General features: G+C 39.3%; 1 protein-coding gene across 16 annotated transcripts in view; it reads left to right on the top strand.

The window, feature by feature from the left end:
* The window catches only part of LOC117413262 (transcription factor 7-like 2), a 48151-nt gene that overhangs the window by 23088 nt on the left and 5328 nt on the right, over window positions 1-19735 (top strand). For 4 of the 16 annotated variants that reach the window (XM_034022172.3, XM_034022180.3, XM_034022184.3 and 1 more), the window contains exons 4-11: window positions 6852-6978; window positions 11688-11775; window positions 14164-14250; window positions 15316-15435; window positions 15809-15971; window positions 16129-16236; window positions 16829-16876; window positions 19227-19275. In XM_034022172.3, coding sequence (XP_033878063.3) covers window positions 6852-6978; window positions 11688-11775; window positions 14164-14250; window positions 15316-15435; window positions 15809-15971; window positions 16129-16236; window positions 16829-16876; window positions 19227-19275 — 790 coding nt within the window. The remainder of the gene's footprint in view (window positions 1-6851; window positions 6979-11687; window positions 11776-14163; window positions 14251-15315; window positions 15436-15808; window positions 15972-16128; window positions 16237-16828; window positions 16877-19226; window positions 19276-19735) is intronic. The other 12 variants (XM_034022174.3, XM_034022182.3, XM_034022185.3 and 9 more) reach the window with 6 other exon arrangements.

Raw genomic sequence — 19735 nt, 5'->3', positions numbered from 1 at the left:
GAGTTTCTCTTTTGTTTGGGTGCGGCAGCAAGCAATGCTGAAACTGGAAAATATTTTCCTTCAAGAGGTATGTCTTCTTCTCTTGAAGCCCTTTGATGTTATTATCTCCATGCCATTTAATAAAGAGCTCTTCAAGTTGTTCCAAAAGCAAGCACTCAAGAAGGTGCACGCCCCCTTCCTCTGGTGCTTCAACAGTTCTGCTGTGGGACACTTGAACTGGGAGTTAGGGCATGGAAATTACCACCAACAGCACTAAGCTGCTGCACCCAATAAACTTACAGCATCCAAAATTAAGAAATCAAACATTTGGGGGGTTTGTGCTGTAAGTAATCTCAGGTTGTTTCTTATTTGTTTTAGAATCCTAATTGCAAATAACAACTTGTAGCTAAAAAGCTTTTGGAATCAGTACTGTTCTGTTGTGCTCAGTCATCTAGTAGTTATGCTCCCTATAAATATATGGAGGTATCACAGTAAATAAAGTTGCAGTGTGTGTTTTATCGGTGTGTGAACAGCTTCTTTGCAGAAACAGCTTATTTCAAATGCTGAGAAAGGCTAAGGAAGCATGCAATGATAGTTGTGTTTCAATTCTACTCTATATTGTGTAGACCCTTTTATGCTCTTGCAAATTAGTGTTGAAAGTACTTCCTATTTGAAGTAATGATTCTGCTGCAGATAGACTACCAACACCTGGGATTTTTGAACCTTGACTAAGACCAGGCGTTCTTAGTGATCTGATTCTTCTGAGGTCACTTTAAAAGCTTACAAAGGATGTTGGGCAGTTATAAGTGCTGTTCAGTTTCAAAATGGCTTATTTCCAGTGGTATACATTAAGTCATTATGTCACGTGTGAACTGTTCTTTCCTTCCCTTGGATAGCTTTGAGCTGCTGGAAAGCCAGTTATTTTCACTCCCTGTTTTAGGAGAGCTTTTAAACAGCTGCTGTTATGTCATCTAGGACTTCACAAATTAATAACTCTAGTCATGTGTGTTTTTCTCAATATTGGATGGAAGCGTTTCGGTCTCATTTAGAACGCCAAGGTGTTTCCCATGTCAGTAAAAATACAGATTTCACCAATAACATTTCCAAAAACTGAAGAGCAGGGGGTTTCATTTTGAATTGTGGCTCGTTTTTTTTTTTTCGTTTACTCCGCAGAGTTTGACGTACCAATGGAGAATTTATTTCTGTGGATCTTGCTTATTTTTTTGATGGTGGATGCACAACATTTTGCACTGTGACATAAAATACTTTTCTCACATGTACTGTACTAAACCTGATACCTAATGCTGTTAGTGGGATAAAAAAAAAAAAAAACAGTTCAACAAATCCATCGACAGGTACTGTACATTATTTATACAAGCACATTGAAAGGTTCAATGGTGGTTTATTACCCACATTATTTCGCTGTTCTGTGGCAGCATTTAATATGGTGTTTAAGAGAGGCAGTGTATATGTGTTTCCAATTAGGGCCTATTTGAATGTCAATGTCAGAGTTTCTGATAATACAGCAGTGTGTTCAAGACTTGTCTTTCTGGCCATGAATACTTTAGTAGTATTGGTGTTGTATTTCCCAGGTTATTTGAGACTACTATATCCCTTTGGTCAAATGTTGGGGATGACAGACTTAAACAATTGAACAACTTGAATTTTCACTTTCCTGCTCCCCCTCTTCACGAGAAGGTCCTCGGTTTGATTGGGAGTGAAATTGGGAGTCGCATTTGAGTCACAGAGTTTTTGAACAGTGGGAGTCATGTCACCCGCCTGACAGCATTTGGTTTTCTTTTTAGAAAACTACAAAACAAAAGTTATGTCATGGAAAATGTGCATAACCTTTAATCCACGTGTAGGTGCAGTACAAAAGAAAATGTTGACAATGTGAATTCAAGTAAACAACCTCTCTGATCTTGTACACACATTTAACCTGTCTGTCTTGTTTTAACAGTTTTTAACAATTCTGGTATACAAGTCCATATAAGTCGAAAAAAAGTTGCAGAAGGGATTCTGTTTATTTTCATTACAATTGCAAAAAAAAACCCCCAAAACTATTGTCCTTGTGAGTCTTGTGAATGAGTTAGGCCATCAACTTCTATAAATGCTGCCACCTATCTGCTCTTTTTGGTAACATAGGTATTCTCCCCTACTAGTCATAAAATGTACGTTATACTCGTATATTTAACCCATCTCGTGTGAAAAGTTGTGGGGAATTTAGATATGATCATATACCGGTAAATAACTTTTCATTGGTACCACATTGTTCATAGTACTGCCGCAGTCCTTATAATACAAAAACGATGGCAAAACCCTTTTGAAGACTTGACAAAAAAAAAAAGACGTGTTTAACCAAAATGAAGTCTAAAAAAAGCAGACAGTTAAGCAGATCTTGTGCGTCGTGCACAGAACCATACCTTCGATGCGTGCAAGAGCTATGTGCTGAAGAAACGATTTGAGACTCTGGGGCAAATGGTTTACTGCCTGTTCCGTTGATTCATCCTTCAACGCTTTCTAGCACCGGTTTGTGACCCTAACTTGTGTGTATTACAGCAGGTTTAAATAGAAATAAATCTGGTAATTGACACTCAAAGGCAAGACTGCAGTCTAGTATTTGAAAATAAATTGGCTTATACGTAGATACATAGGGCTTGAAGTTTTACGCTTTTATTTTTGATCACATGACGTTCCTTTGAACTTATTTTGACCCAATTCTGTTTCCTAATTAAACTCAGAAAAAGTTGTTAATTACAAAAAAAGTCACTTGTTTTTACCTTCCTATCTTGACTGAGCCTGATTCTGTTTCGTTTCATTTTTATTTCAAACAGACGTGACAAATTACATTAAGTGCTCATCGCTGATCCTAATTGCATTTCATTCTTGCAGTCACCTAGTTTATCGCTGTGCTTTTGTTATTTTCACTCGTTTAACAGAGTTGTCCTGGCAGATTTTCTTTTCAGCATAAAATACCCAGTACGGAGTGTACACTGATAGCAAGTCCAGCATTTAAAATCTCCTTGATTTGTAGCAAAGAAAAAAAAATCTTAAACCCAGTTTTTAGTGAATAGTTTTCTCTTTATTAGAATGCAGACACATCTTAACAACTACTAATGAACATTTAAAGGGAGGTAGAGATTTGGAAAATAAAAACCGAACAGTTCAAGCCTCACTTGTACCTCACTTTGAAGAGTTGTTGGCAGGGCAGCAGCATGCAGAATGCAGAGAGTCACAGCTGAAACTGGAACCCCTCACACTTGTCAGTTGATATTAACACGCTGCTGTGGGCATTGAAGTGGTAAAATCATTTATATAAGTCCGGAGATATGATGCGGCAAATCAGTTTGCTTAGACTCTGTCTCCCTGGGTGTATTTTACAATGCGTTCAAAATTGGATCGATTTTCATGCTGCCTTAAGTGAAGTATGCATATGAATGCATATTCATGTAGGAAAAAATGAAAAATCTATAATAACAGATAGCAATAGTGCACCACATTTACCTGCACCTGCCTCAGCTTTAAATGCCTCAAAAGCTTTGAAGCCTGTAATGAACAGAGGCAAGCAGAACACATGGATTCTTCACATGGACTAGAGCAGTGGCCGTTCAGAGGTGTGCGCTGGGTTATATGTTTAAGGACGGGTTGATGAGAGAAGAGTGCTTAGACTGAGCAACAGAAGAAAACAAATTGCCTGTTTTTTAAGCTAGTCATTTATATCTGTTATAATAACAAGGTGTGCTGAAGAGTCTGTTCATATAATAGCTATCTGAAGTGAATTGACAGATTATGGGTTCACTGCTAAAGATGAGTACTGTTCAGGGCAAGTTGACTGAAGGAAAGGTTAGTCGAACTTGGATACAATGAATCATCATAGGGAACTGACTAATCCAGCAAAAGGAATCAGCCTTAAAATAGACCAGTGGCTTAATTCATTTACATCGGCACAATACGGTGTTGAGCATGTCCGGATGAGCGCTTGTGTGCTTTCCTTTCTCTGTACCCTGCTGCATGCATCTCCTGTGTGTGGGTGTGTAGGTTTCATTTCTAGATTGTGCTTCATACTTCACTGAACGTGCCCAGTGAAGGAAGAGGAAAACCTTATTTTGCCCCCTCCCCCCCCTTGAAAGTAACACTTGTTTGTAAACATAAAACTACACTATTTTAATCACAAGATAACAAGTTTAATCAGCAGTACCTGCAGGATTTCAGTGATTCTGCGATCGCAGAAGTTAAAACAGGATTAAGAGGATAGCGTTACCTGCTGAAACAAAGGAGGATAAAAAACTGAATTACTGGCAGAGGTAGCTCCAAGAATATGAATATGAAGGATCTGCAAATATCAACATGAAAGATATTAGCAGTGTTTAATATTTATTTTCCAAACGTTCAAACTGCTCCGAGGCGCTCTGAGAGCGCGGGACCCTGTGCAGTTACACGGGCTATTCCTCCAACACTGAACGTGCCACCCTGGCCCATGAAGATAATTCAGGGGCTGCAGAAACATAGGTTTAAACTGAAGGAGCTTGAGCTGGATACTCAGCGGTAGCTGTAACATGAAATGAGAGCCCACCACTGTGGAGCCACACGAGAAGAGAGAGTTAAGTGATGAAGACCGAGGAAACCAACACTCTGCTCTTTTCAATCATATAGGAAACCTGCTTTGTCTTTGGTTACAGTAATTCACAATTGCTTTCCATTGCGAGCCAAAAAAACCTAAAACAAGGAACACCCACTTTTTATCGCAATTAACAATTAGTACGTTTCACTGAATGAGATGTGAAAGTAGCCAGGTAATAAGCAACGGGCCCGGTCCCCGCTCCTTTTTTTAATGTAAGTCTTGCAGTCGTTGTCCCCCCCGCAGCGGGATGCCTTGAAACTGAGATGACTAATGCTATGCACTCACGTTATCCCACAGACTGATGCGAAAACCACACCAGAGATCGACACAGTGATGGTGAGATATAGTCAGCTTCGCAGCCCATTCCTCTTACAGTATATGGTTAGTGACAGTGAGGGGCCAAGTCATTTCTGTTCTCGGGCAGGTTGTTTCCAAATTCATCTGAAGGTACTTTATTTTATTTTAGGCTTGCTTGAGGGGTTTTGGGGGGGGGGGGGGGGTAGCATGCAGCTGCAGAAAGTCATTTTTTGCAAGTTAGTTGAAGTTGCCTGAGCCCTTGATTTTTTTATATACCTTTCATGTTTGTAAAAGACCTCAATACTTTGCAAATCATTTTTTGTCATAAAAAATGTTGAATTTGCATTGCACAAATTGTTGCTAAAACGCCGGACCCTAATTTTTATTTGGTTGACCCCGTTTTACCCCAGTTTTAGTGAGAACATCTAATTATTTATTTTACTGAAACGTCGGTGCATTTCTCAATGCCACTAATTTGTATTCAGAAGAGCATGCAATGCATTCAAATATCCTGTAACTACATTCATCAAAAGTGTAAGTGGTCAAGATCCCCCCTTGTTCCGCAGGGTATACAAGGCGATCTTTATTTCCCAGCATGCTTTTCTTTAAGCTACAGTTGACTCTTTTATCTAATGGCACACTCTTCTTCAAACAAACATCAGATAAAAGAGAATACCAATATGCTAATAGATTTCCTTTTATGTCAAATTAGATTTAAGGCGCTGAAAACTGTGGCTGCGTTGTGCTTTAAAAGCCTTACTGTCTAATTGGGAATTTTCTTTGATGCCATACCTACAAAAAAATCAACCTAAGTTTGAAGAAAGTCAGAGCTTTCACACACCTGCTGCCTGTGTGTCTTGAAATTACAGAAAACATAATTATCCCAAGTTGTAAGGGGTGTTTTAATTAGAGGGTAGCTGATAATTATACATTAAATGAGTTAGCTGATTGCTTATTTCATCTCAGAGGGCATACATAATAAGGCATACACATGGAAAACCACTTCAATGACTGTTGATTGCTTTCTGAAAATGACAGGAAGCATTAATATATATATGTGTGTGTGTGTGTGTGTGTGTATCTATCTATCTATCTCTCTATCTATCTATCTATCTATCTATCTATCTATCTATCTATCTATATATATATATATATATATATATATATATATATATATATATATATATATATATATATATATACAGTAGTAAATTCAGAAGACCAAATGGCAATTGCTTTCTAGCTCTTTCAAAAGCAAATCAAATTTAGGATTGCACAGACAGGTGTGGGTCGTGTTTTTTGTGATTGATCTGCATTTGCTGAATGCTCGTTTGTTAACAAATTGACAGACTGCCTAAACCTGATAACGAGTTACCGCTGGCAAAAGCAAAAGACTGCCAAAGTGCATCCAGACGCTTCCTTGAATGGTGGTGAAATGTGCCGAGGAGTCCTTGTGTGGTTAAAATTAAACACACACACAAAAATAACTGGCCTCAAAAGGAATGTTTTTTGAGTTTCTAAACATTCTCTTTGGGTTAAATACGGTGCTTAGCAAAATGACAATAACCCTCCAACCCTCTCTCTAAAACAGTCAGAAGAAAGCTTCATGAACTACAAACATGAATAAATGACTACAAATGAACTGGAGTAAAACAGTCCCCAACAAAACGTTTTGTGAATATGGCCTATAGGCTTCCAATGAACCCCTTTTGTGTCCTTGATACCCCTACAGTTAAGATTGGTCTTTAGTAAAACTTTGTTGTATCCTCAACGCAAAAGCAGCTTCAGAATCTGTCAGTCCGGGTCTGGTGAAGGGGAATGGGAAATCATTAAAAAAAAAAATGGTACTATTAATGAGGTTGCTTTACAGAACTGTACATTTTAAAAAGAAGTATAAAGAAGATCAGAATAATGGTTTTCTTGCACTAACGCTGCGTTCTGTTCTGTTTTTCAGTCCAACAAAGTTTCTGTGGTGCAGCAGTCCCATGGGATGCATCCACTTACCTCCCTCCTCCCCTACAGCAACGATCACTTCAACCCAAACTCACCGCATCTACCTGCAGACATGAGCCAGAAGCCAGGTATGCTGGGATACATGAGAACCAGGGAGGGGGTTGCGATTGCTGTTTATAACCCTGTCTATTTGACTCCTGACGCAGCGTTCACATTCCCTGCAGCCTGCAGATTCATGTGGAGGAGTTTCTGCCTCCTGCTCTTTGTCTTTCTTATGTAGGGATCAATATGGTATTTAAAATGCCATAAAAAAGCAGTATGTTAGTACAGTAAATCTTAAGCCCGGTGTCTCATCACTGTGGCATGTCGTATATCATTCCCAAAAACAAAGGAAAGATTCAATGCCAAAACTAATTTAAGAAACCTGAACAGTAAAAAAAAAAAAAAAAAAAAAAAAGTGTTGGTATTCAATCCAAAACTACTTTCCGCTTGTTTCGTTTGTAAGGCTGTGAGTTGATCTAAAAAAGAGTTGAGATGACACAGAGAAACTGTCGTTATCAAACCAAGGACTTTCTTATGTGTGTGGGTGCAACTGGGACACAGAAATGTCACTGACTATTGGCACTGCTGCTGACTGGCCCAGTTACTTGTGGAAAGAACAGAAAAGTTACGTCCTGTGGCTTTCAGCTTCCTTCCTTTTCTCGCAAGATTTCAGAGTAAAGCCTGGCACTTTAACCCTGCTCTTGGGAGCTTCCAAGAACATCTCAGTCCATGTGCATTTGGTATAGAAACAGCACAACCGAAACACGAAGAGCGATTTTTCTGTTGTTGTTTGTTTCAGCAATGTCGTCACACATCCATGAGATGCTAGGGCTTCGCTCCATCGTATAGTGATCCCCTTTGCTTTCTTAGCCGCAACTTTAAAGCTCTTTGAACACTCACCAGTAACAGAATCAGTCTTCCTCTTTTAGGTCTCTGTAGTCACAATGCTCTTGAAGTGGTTTCTGCTTCTTTCAATGTCCCGTGGGATCTCAAATAGCCACAAAGCATACGGAACCTCTATAGTGGTAGAGCAGCCCCCACAAAACGCTGGAAGCAATTATATTGAAGACCGTTAGTCTCTGAATTCAATTAAAGATAAGAATATACTGCACAACTGTAAGACTCTTATCGATATGATTTTTTTCTGTATTAAAGGCTTGTAACAAAAGTTATAGTTTAGTAATTTTAAAAAAAAACACTCAAGTATAAAGTGTTTACGAGTTACAGTAAAAAAAAAGCAAAAAAAAAAAAAAAAAAAAGGAGAATAGTTTCCTACTGTAATTATATCAGTGTTAGGCCTGCTGTAATTTGTTTTATCAGTAGTCTACTGGATTTCACCACAGTAGTAACACAAACTAGTATACAGAACAACACATTTACTTTAAAATTACCAAAAGAACAGATCTGAACAGAAAACGGTACATTATCAGCAATAGGTGGTCATGCTGTCAATGTGCAGGTGCAGCATGTGTTCAGAAAGCTCAGAGCAGACCGAGCAGATCACATCTTGGTAACAGAGTTGCTGCCCTGCCCTTCTCTTATGTCTTCCTGTATAGTTAACAAGCTGCATTTTCGATTGACAAAACATTGTCCCAAAGGGGCGTACTGAGACACATTGCTCCTAGTCTAGACCTCAGAAGCTGCTGCTGCAGTATTGGCCAGACCTGACTCACAGACAGTGACTCGCAGTGGATGACGGGGTTAATTGTGTAGCCCGTCCAGGTCAGATATGAGCAGGGTGCGCAGTCTTGTGAGCTTGATGAGTACATGGTTACAAATCAAAGGAAGGTTCAACAAAAACCAGCTGTCGTTTTTGGGTTCACAGAAGTAAAAGAAGCATCCCTGTGTATTAGGCTATTTGACTGACCAATAGCTAGGAATAGTCAGGAATAGGAATAGCAAGGCAGTTTTGTTTCCCAAAAGAACACTGTCTGAATGTTTTCATCAAGCCCACTATAAAAAAAAGCTTTTAACTATTTAAAAAAGAAATGAGCCAAACTCCCCCTTTTAAATCAAGCGTTTACCAGATATGACGGAACATATCATAAATGAGTATTAAAAGGGAAAATTAAGAAATAGATATTTAAGGAACCGTACCAGAACACATCACCACAGGGCTGTTGACATACAGTAACTGTCGCTGTAAACAGCAATTACAGTCACACAGCTGTAGGTTTCAGATACAGTACAGGGCAGGATGCAGTCATACTGCCCTCCAGCACATGTGCTGAAGCCTCTTCAGTTTCAGTATTTTTGAAGAAAAAAAAAATAGTCTCGTTTTGTGCCTTTTCCCCACTTAGCATTGTTCATTTAATCTTGCCACAAAGGCAGTATCTTAGACAATCTGGTTCTGATACGTTTTCTGCGTCTGAGTAATGCAGTTCGAGTTTTAGTATTACATGCGGATGAACTGTGCATCCCTTTAAGTTTTCTGTATGCAGCACGCCACTGTATCACACAGATGTTTTTGATGATCCCCTAACTGAATAGCGTAGCAGTACCTGATGTTTAGTTTAATGGCTGTGAAACAACAAAAAGATCTCTACTTTACTGTGCTGTACCATTGCATACGAAAGCACAATGCATGCTAAGCACAGGCAGGCATAGCACTGCAGTACGGTAAAGCGTAGTAAAGACCGTGACGGTGCTGAATTTAGAAAGGAGCACACAGGCTTTCATGCACAAAATAAAGTTAGGGACAGCCTGAAAAACATTAACCTGCGTTAGAAAACGATTCAGTACCGTCAGCCAATCAGCTTCCAGGTCTAGCGGGCGCTAATAGACGGTAGATGCCCTCTGGAACGTCTGAGCTCCGACTGGGAATCAAATTTAAAATCAATCTGCGTGTATACCGGCTTTTTTAAAATGACATTCATACCTACAAAACACTGGGGGAAAAACACGCCTGGCAATTTAATGGCTACCAGCAGTGAAAAATGAACTGCTGGTAGCCATCTACATGAACTGCATTGTGATGTGGATTTTGTGAGTGGTGTGTAACGTGAGAACTGGCACTTTATAATTTTTTTTTTTTTTTGGTGGGGGGGGGGGGGGGTGGACAGTGGGGGGGCTCCACTGAGTTACATTCCTGTTAAACAGCTTCACAGCAATCAGTATCCAGAAACAAGCCCACAGCAATGTCAAATTATAGTCATTTGCCGCATTCTTTTTACAAAGTATATGGTACCTTAAGGCTTTGTTAAGTACTAGGTGCTCACTGCTGACAAATGACTTCCCGTTTAAGATGTCTGAAAGCCTTTTTATTCAGGGTTTTGTCTCGGGACTGCAGAAGTGATTGCATTGGTTTTGTAGGTGATGAAAATCATAATAATAGTACAGTAATCTCTGTGCGAGCAAAAACGGAAAGCGGTGAAAATAATACCCTCTAGTAATATCCTCTAATACATAAAAACGAAGATTTAAAAATCCATTACCAAACTTTTGTAGCTGGGATTGAAGTGGTTGCTTCTATGTTTACGTAAAATAAACAACTTACAATAACTATTTAAATAAATGTTATATATATATATATATATCAAGTGGTAAGAATTTTGCACATGAGCAAAAGCTTGCTAGAAAATCTCCACGATCAACAGGAAGCAGTTTGCTATCATTTGGTATACATTGTATTGGCCTTGTATTTAAGACATCATATTGTAAGGGATTTTTACAGTTTATTTAGCAATGGTATGAAGATTTTAGCTCCTTTCTTCTACTGAAATAAAATGTGTACCTTGCACCACGGATTAGTTTGTAAACAAAAAGGTACTGGATCTTATAATTTAGGAAGACGGGTCGCATTTTTGTTTCTAGATCTAATGTGCTGCCCTTGATTTACAGTAGCTTCCCAGATAGGCTTCAAGATATGCTTGTGGACCGAGGTTTCAGGTCTTATTGTTGGTGGTATGCCCACAGTCGCTCGCCCTGTCTTCATGTTTGAGCGGTACCAGCGGCCGGCTGACTAATCAGATGAACAGGAGTGACAACACGTTTGTGTTTTGAAAAACAAACAGTCATGTTCTTAGGTGTTGCAATACACTCGTCATTCAATTCATGGAGCAGGAAAGTGTGTGTTTTTTTTTTTTTATTGTACATGTCAGGTGGGATCCGGTGCAATCCGGCACAAATTAACCCTTGCCTTGCACACTCTTTAACGCAGTTAGGCAATTTCCAGGATGCGTGGTGGAGATCGTTGAAGAGAATATACCGTGACATTGCCTCTTCTCCTTTTAAAGCCGACGAGGCAACATCAATGGAAATGTAATATTTTAATTGGTTTTGTAATCTCAGTGGGGGGTTCGCTTGCCTTGTTTGAACTCCTAGTTTTATCAGAGTACACGTCCCCCAGGGAAGGAGTCTTCCAAAATGTATTTATATCCTACATTCCTTCAGAAGAAATGCTGGTAAAATTTCTCTCCAGAATAAGATTTCCTTCTACTTTCCTTCTACAATTTCAGAAAGATGTATTACAAATATTACCTTGATATTTTTTTTCCCTTATTTTTTGACACTACATCAAACTTGAAGACACTGGAGGACACACTTCATGCATGGGGACATTAGTTAGTGGTTTGAGGGTACAGTAACCTGGCATTGCCTCTGTCTTGAACTCGTTTGAAGCTTGCTTCAAATGAGAGACCACATTGTTAGTTTTAGTATCTCTGTATCTGTCCCTGACCTCAATCTGCAAACAGCCACTGTTCTGATTGCCCTGTGTAATAGCAGGTTCCCAGTGCGCTAATGAAGGCTCTGCAGACCGGCTCCATTGTGAACTTTCTTGATGTCTCCCCTACAGGCGTTCACAGGCCCCAGTCGCAGGACCTCTCTGGATTCTATTCCCTCCCTCCAGGTGGTGTGGGACAGATCACCCCTCCCATGGGATGGTAAGTGGCAAGCTCTTCCATGCAGACACAGGGGGAGATAGCCAGCCAGCCAGCCAGCCTGCCTGTCCGAGGAGGCTGTTCTCACTCAAACAGAGATAATAAGCAAAGGTCTTCTAATGAGAGAGATCGCAGTGTTTTGTCTACACGCTTCTGTAAACTACTAAATGAAATTCAGCTGTCCAGTTCTTCATCTTGGTCGTGGGTCCATTCCAGGTTTTACTGTGAGCTTGATTAGCCACAGTGTGTCTAGATAACAAGCTTCGATGAGTCTTATTAAACCAGGAATGGAACAAACTGCTACGCAATTGGAGTCTTTTTTTCCCATCCCTGTTGTGTAATACTTTTATATAATAAGTGACAGCAATTCAAATGTAATTAAGTACCACCACATCATTTCCTGTTGAATTGGAACACACGCTCCCCTGAGAAAGGTGTTATAAACATTGCAAAACACTAGAAAATGGACGACTATTTAGAGAAAAGAGAATTGAAGTAAAGATGTTTTCATGATCTTTTCTTATTCTATATGTCAATTTAACTCTTGAGAGTCTTTTTCCTTTCAGGGTATACTACTTCAGTCCCACCACCAAACTAAAACTGCATTATTTTCTCTATCAGCAATACGCATGGTTCAAGGAGCCATTGATCCTGAAGGGTTTATAATAGACATTGGTACTTAATTTAACTTCTCAATTCCCACAAATGTGCATATCGGGGGAGGGAAAATGACTAGAAGAAGATCCAGATGGGAAAGCTGCCAGGGTGGGAGGGGGGGTAGGGGGGGCGGCAGTTCAAATGGGTGAGTCCTAGAGTGGCATACATGTGCAAGACCCTTACTGCTGCTGTTGTTGGTATAGAGGCAGAAATGTATAGCATTGATCCACCCTGCTGCTTACAACTTTCCATATGTTATATCACAATGATTTACTGCTGAAGAGCTCATGAAAGAATGATGCCAGCGTGTTTTATAGATTCAAACCAGAGGGATGTTAAGGCAGATGCACATGCTGTACAGCTTTCGTAAATAAAATATTTGCATTGCGGAAGTTTTTTTTTTTTTGTAATTATTATTATGGTAAAACATCTTCTGGAATATTTGCTTTATAAAAAGCTTTGAGGGTAATTTCCAAGTTCTTTGAAAATTAAAAAAATATGTAGAATTCTCTGTGAGATTTTAGGTTTGTTTGTTAGTTTTCCAAAGTCTTGTTATGGGCACAAGGGAATTATTTTTCTAATGACTGATTACTTGTAGGGCTAATATAACTCAGACTAGCTCTGCTCTTTCACAACTCTTTGTCAATGTTTACCATCATCATACGTCTCAAGTTGAATGCAATATACTGTGGTAAAATCACAGCAAAGTGTAGTAGAACATATTCAAAATAACTGGCAATAACCCATGACAATTATGGTAAAGCATGGTTAACACCGTGGTAAATGCACAGTGCAGTATATGCATGGGAAAAGCAGGTAAACTGCAGAAATACAGTGGTAATTCCTTAATCAGAAAAAAAAAAAAACGACAAGACAACTAAATGCAGTGTGCTGGGATTCGGTTAGGTTAAAGTCAGTTGTATTTATTTATTAACTGAACTGAATGGAAGCTTACCTCCCCCCCCCCCAAGTGCAATGCACCAGCCAGGCTGTGCTTCTCACTTCAGCCATGTGCATCTTAACTGGCCCAATGACTCGCTGATTTGCAAATGAATAGCTCCTGATAAGGGAGCTGCTCCGAATGAATGGGGAGCCAATGACTTCACAGGCCCTGTTCCTTTACCTATTAACATACCCACTTCCCCTGACCTTGAACTGGAGGACATCCCACTGCTGTTCTAGTGGGCTGTTAATACATCAAAGCGCCGTGGTTTTGCTGATAACCTTGAGGCGCGAGACCCGGCCATTGTGTTCGCGGTGTTTGTCCCGTGTTCTCAAGGGATTTCCTTCAGAAAGAGGCTCAGCAGCAATCAGCCTTTGAGGTGTTGTTGTCTCGTGCTTGTCTTTAGTAGTAGTATTTGTCTCAAGGAGTCTAAGAAGCTGGTGGTGTTGCAATGTTATTTCATTTTTTTATTTGTTTATTGGTTTATATTAAGCAATACAATTAGATTCAGATCCATACTTCTTAATCAGAGGGGTGACCATCAATGGGCACTGGCTCTTACCTGGCAGTAAATCTATATTAGCGACTTACGAAAGGTTGAAGTGATATGAAGGGGCCAAACCGAAGTGTCCACCGTGGTGGTTATCAAGACTATCAACTTCTCTATTTATCCACGAAGGACCGCATAAGATAACAAAAGGCAGTGATGTGTATCATCAAAACTAGCGAACTTGGCTGATGTAGCTGCTTTATCCAGTAGCTTGACCGATTCTCTCTTACCCCAATCGCAGGCAAAGTCAGCCTGTTTATCCGATCGCTCCCTGCGGATTCAGGCAGCCGTACTCCTCAGGGCTCCCTGCCGGCTCTTCCTTCTCCAGGTAGGTATGGGCTGAGCCGGGCTGGGGTACCAGCCGCCCCCCTGCCTCGCTGATGCTTACGCCTGCCCCGTTGCAAGCGGCTTCCCGTGGTGCTCACTGTCATGACTGTCCTTCAGGAGTGACGCTGCCTTGCTTTCCGTGTGCCTGTTTTTTTTTTGGTTTGTTTTGCTTTGTTTTGAAGAATTCTTTGCAATGCAGAACGGGAAGACGTTTTTTCTATTCCACACAATTAAGAGGGTCTTATTTCCTGACGTCTGTTGAATTCAGTGATCACTAGGTTTAAATAATAATGGGCAATGTGGTCTTTCAGAAGGGATGTCATGAATAAACCAAAATACTAAAGAAAGGAAAATTGTGCATTGTATAGAGAACGCACAGCTACTCCTAATTTATGAATGCTGTGCTTGGTTAGGTTAGCGCATCAAGCATTAGCTACCCTCGCTATAACAGTATCATTTTAGATAAAATGGCTTTATGCCAGTATTTATAGTGGATTATTAGAAGATCATAGTTATTCATTTTAAAATCGCTTCGCCTCGTCTGTTAAATTGCTCATCTGTGCTTCAGCTCAACAAGTTGGATTGTAGCTTTGTCTGTGAACTGAGAATATTGTAAAACTCAAGTGCTTAGTATCATGTGCATAAATGCTTTCCTCTTAAAATTGGGTTGATTTTAGTCTATGTGCTATCAGTTTTTCTAATTACAAAAACCATGTCATTCAATGTACCTATTTTCTATTCTTCAATGGTGGTCTTCGGTTTTATACAGGTATGCAATGTTAAAGTTGAATTAAACAATGACTCCACTGGGTTTTTTGGTGGTTTTTTTTTTTGCAGTGTAAATAGAGCGCCACCTGGTGCCAGAAGAAAAGTAGTTTCAGTGTTCAGATTTATTTGACGGCTTTGGCATACCAGTCCTAGCGTGTATTTTTTTTTTGGTACATTTAAGCATTGTTTCTAATTAAAAAAAAATAAAAAATGAAAGGCAAGTCTTCTCAAGTTTTTATCTGAGTATCAGTAACTGAGGGTCTTGGAATTCATCATAATTTCTGTTCTTTTTTTCCAGGTTTCCTCACTCACTGATGCTGGGTCCTCCAGGCATGCACTCTACAGGGATCCCTCACCCAGCAATAGTGCCCCCTTCGGGCAAACATGAGCATGACCAGTATGACAGAAACATGTATGTGTATGTATGACCCAATAGCAACAAACCGACTGGGAGTCCTGCTATGTTATTCTCTGATACTGTGATACTCTGTACCTTTCCTGAAAAGATATGTTTATTAGCTACTGTGCTATTAGAACAACTATTTTATTAATATCATTTGTATGTATTTTATTGTTTTAAATATGATTCATTTACAGCAAAAAATGAATGAAACCAGAATATCAAATTTCAAAATAATCAAAATTAGTCAAACAATTCAACATAATGAAATGTAAGTGTATTTTATTGCTGCAGGAGAGGGTTTAAAGCACGTCCTCAATATTAAAACACGTGTCCCAGGTTGGCAGGTTAACTCTGTGTGTGTGTGTGTGTGTGTGTGTGTTTTAAATAGGAAGCAACATCAGGAGCCAAAGAGGGAGAAGGAGCCCAAGAAGCCGGTGATCAAGAAGCCCCTGAATGCGTTCATGCTGTACATGAAGGAGATGCGTGCCAAGGTGATAGCAGAGTGCACCCTGAAGGAGAGCGCCGCTATCAACCAGATCTTGGGGAGAAGGGTGAGTGACCCGATAAGCCAACAAAAACAACATAACAGAATTGCATTTGCAGTACAGTGAGGTAGCGGAATCAGTGAGACCCCTTCTTATTTCCTCCACCTCCAGTGCCTCTTGCGTGTGCATTTCTTGAATTCTCTCTTTTTTTGTCTCTTTACAGTGGCATGCCCTTACCAGAGAAGAACAAGCCAAGTACTATGAGCTGGCCAGGAAAGAAAGGCAGCTCCACATGCAGCTGTACCCAAGCTGGTCAGCCAGAGACAACTATGTAAGTGAATCACATCTGTTCACTCGGAATCCAATAGCTGATCTATGCATTGTGTCGAGTCTTTCGTCTCAGTCTTTGTTTTGTGTTCTTTTTTTTTTTTTTTAAGGAAGCATGCATATCAATTCCAAGCCCCCATATAAAAGAGGGCTTTTTATTAGGACATGCAAAAGGATAAATATTATTGTACATACCTTGTATATTATTTCTACATGCAACTTATCGCAGTTAAGGCTTGTTTAGTTGAGTATTCATTGCTGTAATTAGTCAAAACTGGCTCCATCTGTAATGATTACAATTGGGTGTATTGTAACTCCTATAATTCTGTTGTGGCCTCCAGCAACAGGGTCGTTTTCATACCAGCATGAGTAGATATGGCAGATTTAGAATACTTGAACAACAGATACATCCTGCATGACGCTGGTCAGAGTCTGGGCTCCTTTGGGTTATTGCTGTCCAAATCTGTACCCTGCTGTTTGCATTATAGACCTAAATTCTTTAAGTATCGTGGAATCTGAGAGCTATTTAAGACTTTAATAGCATGACTATTTTGGATGATTTAAAGAAGCTGAAAGTTGATATTGCCCTCTTGCAGGAAACGAACCTTAAAGGGGGATCGGGGGAAAAGAATAAAGCAGATTGGGTAGGGCAAATATTTTACACAACTTACTCTACTAACAGCAGTGGGCTTGCTATTCCACTCTCTCTAGGCATCTGGATTTTAGAGAAGGCAGCATTACATGGGATCGCTGTGTATTACAGTACATGGAGGCTTTTCATTGTAGATACTATCAGTAAACACTTCAGTACACTCAATATGGGTATCCAGGTAAGGGGGTAGGTTGACAAGGGCAGGGTACAGACACCCCTAAAGTCAGACACATATTTGGATGGGCATCCTCAGTAAGCATGGTGCAGAAATGGAAAAATGTGTGCTGAGAGGAAAGAGCACAATAACTTTTCCCGTTAATCATTACAGTGCACTCCTACATAACATCATCCTTTCTTAAAAACCAATTTGATGACCTGTATCCACTAAATTACACTTTTTTCATATGCACTTTAACGCACAGCAAGTGTCGGTGCTTTCAGATGCCTTTTGCAATTGTATAATAGTACAAGACTATGGTGATGGCTTTGCATTGTGATTGTGCGGTCTTTTTTTATTTTTTTTCAACTTTCGGTGATTAGTTCAGTCTGGTTATAAGGTATACCCGTGATTCAAATTTGGTGCATGGACTTCAATGTATTTATTGGGGAGTGTTGGAAAATGTTTTTGAAAAATGCTTGTGATTCATTGACCCAAATGCTGGAATTAAAAAGAACACAAAAATTAACTTCTATGTTGCTTAAAAGCATGACATTTTATCAATGCAACTTCACCTATGGAACTCTGTCTTTTAATATGGTGTTTTATACTGACTTCTAGTTACAGTAATTGATCAATTAATAAACAAATAGAAAACAAAGGCTGTTTACAAAAATAACTGTTAACAAGGGCATTATTTAAAATATATATATATCAAGCTAATTAAAATGTGCATAAAACAGGGCAGATAAGTTGTCATGCAGGCAATAAAATTGCTCTTATCAAGCCCAAGCTGCTGACTTTCTCTTCATGCAAATCTGTTTGTACTCCTCCCTCTGATTTACTGAAGAGACTGTGTAAACAAGCAAGGCGTTAGATTGCATTGTGTTTGGAGTGTGAACAGTCAAGTGTGTGATCACAGCTCGTGTATTTTTAGTTTCAACACATATACTGGCACCTACATATTTTTGGCAGACACCAAACAAGCCGCAAAGAAATAAGGACCCTTTTCAAATATCTGTTCCCATTTATATTAGAAATCTTAAAATGTATTATCTTTTGTTATTAGTTTAAATATATAATATTCTTTAATGGCTGCTCAGTTTTCTTAGCCTCCTCCTTTAAGCGAAAGGGAGATCGAAATCTAGGTCACATATCCCAGTCATGTGATCCGCTATCAGACAGGAAGTACAGTTCCTCCCACGATGTATATACGCTTGCTGTGGTTTGGATCTTTCCACCTTCACTCAAGCCACAAAGACTCATTTAAAAAGTCGGAGGTGAAACCTAAAACGGCTGCTAATCCTTTCTCTAGTCCCGATTTGACTACTTTCAACATGTATAGTACAGTGGCCCTTTAATTACTCTGCCAGAGTGGCTCACTTCTATGATGCCTGTAACAATATACCGTAGTTTGAGATTGTCTACAGTTCCTGTTTTTTATGCATATGGCTTATCCTGATTCTTCACACTTGATCTGTACAGTATATATAAAAAGTTCCAGTGCATGCTTTTGTTTAGAAATGTTCCAGTCCCTTCATGCTTCTGTGCAGTTTTAATGTCTCCTCGTTAATGTGTCCCTTCTATATTAGTCCTTATATTACATGGATGTATGACCTGCTTATTTCAATCTCTCTTCTGCTATGGTGATCAGAGGTTTAGCCTCAATGCCTCTTGAGTTCTCTGTTCTTTCACTGTTGGTGTATGTGTGTGTCTGTGTATGTGTGTAATAATATATAAATTAAATGTACCTAAAAAGGTTTTTTTGGCAAGTCCAATTGATGCATGTCAACTCAAGAGTTCAGTGTAGCCTCAGGAGTTTAAATCATCAATCAAGTGGACTTGGTCACCATTCATCATCTGTGAAGAACAAATAAGAGCAGATTTAATGGAATCTCAGGAAACCAGCTTGACAGCTGTGAATGCAATACAGTGCAACCTCATTATAACTCTAGCGGAGAGCCATAGCTAAGAGACTGCTGTACTTGTGCTCTGCCTTATAACTATAATGCAAGGGCAGCTGAACTAGCATTATGGGAATAACCATATATCAGTTTTTACACTATGAAGAGCTACCTGATAACAAGGTTGCACTGTGTGATTGACAAAGAATCCTAGTACTTTGAAGTAAGCAGGTCATCTGCATGTTCATCTCATGTGTTTTTTTTATTTTCTCTTATTTTAGGGCAAGAAGAAAAGAAGAAAAAGAGAGAAGCAGCCAGACTCCAACTTAGGTAAAGCAATACCATAAACTACACCGGGGGCTTCTCTCCAAAATGTAACGTAACTACAATTAATGAGATGCAAACACTGAAGGTGCGTGGCAAAAAATGTGCTAATCTGGCAGTACTTTTTTTTGATTGGCAGACCAAAAAATTATCTTGGAGCTAAACATGTTAATATTAATGATTATGTTGGGTTATTATGTGATTGCAACTGCATTAGATCATAATTACTACTGCCAGCTATTTAATTATATCATTTTATTGTACTTCCATTTAAAACTATTTACCGATATTTAAAATCTATAAAACCAGGAATCTGAAATCTATACAAAAGCTGCAACTATATGCAATCACTTTGCTGAAGTGGGTGTTTTACATACTATAAGATGTAGCGTACTCTAGCTATTAAACATTAAGCTCATTAAACATGATCAACAGTTAGTACTTGCTTACGTGTTTGTCTTCAGAT

The sequence above is a fragment of the Acipenser ruthenus genome, chromosome 23, assembly GCF_902713425.1.
Source record: "Acipenser ruthenus chromosome 23, fAciRut3.2 maternal haplotype, whole genome shotgun sequence".
In the NCBI taxonomy this organism is placed as follows: Eukaryota; Metazoa; Chordata; class Actinopteri; order Acipenseriformes; family Acipenseridae; genus Acipenser; species Acipenser ruthenus.
The sequence above is the reverse complement of the archived record's forward strand: the minus strand, read 5'-3'. Positions and strand labels throughout refer to the sequence as shown.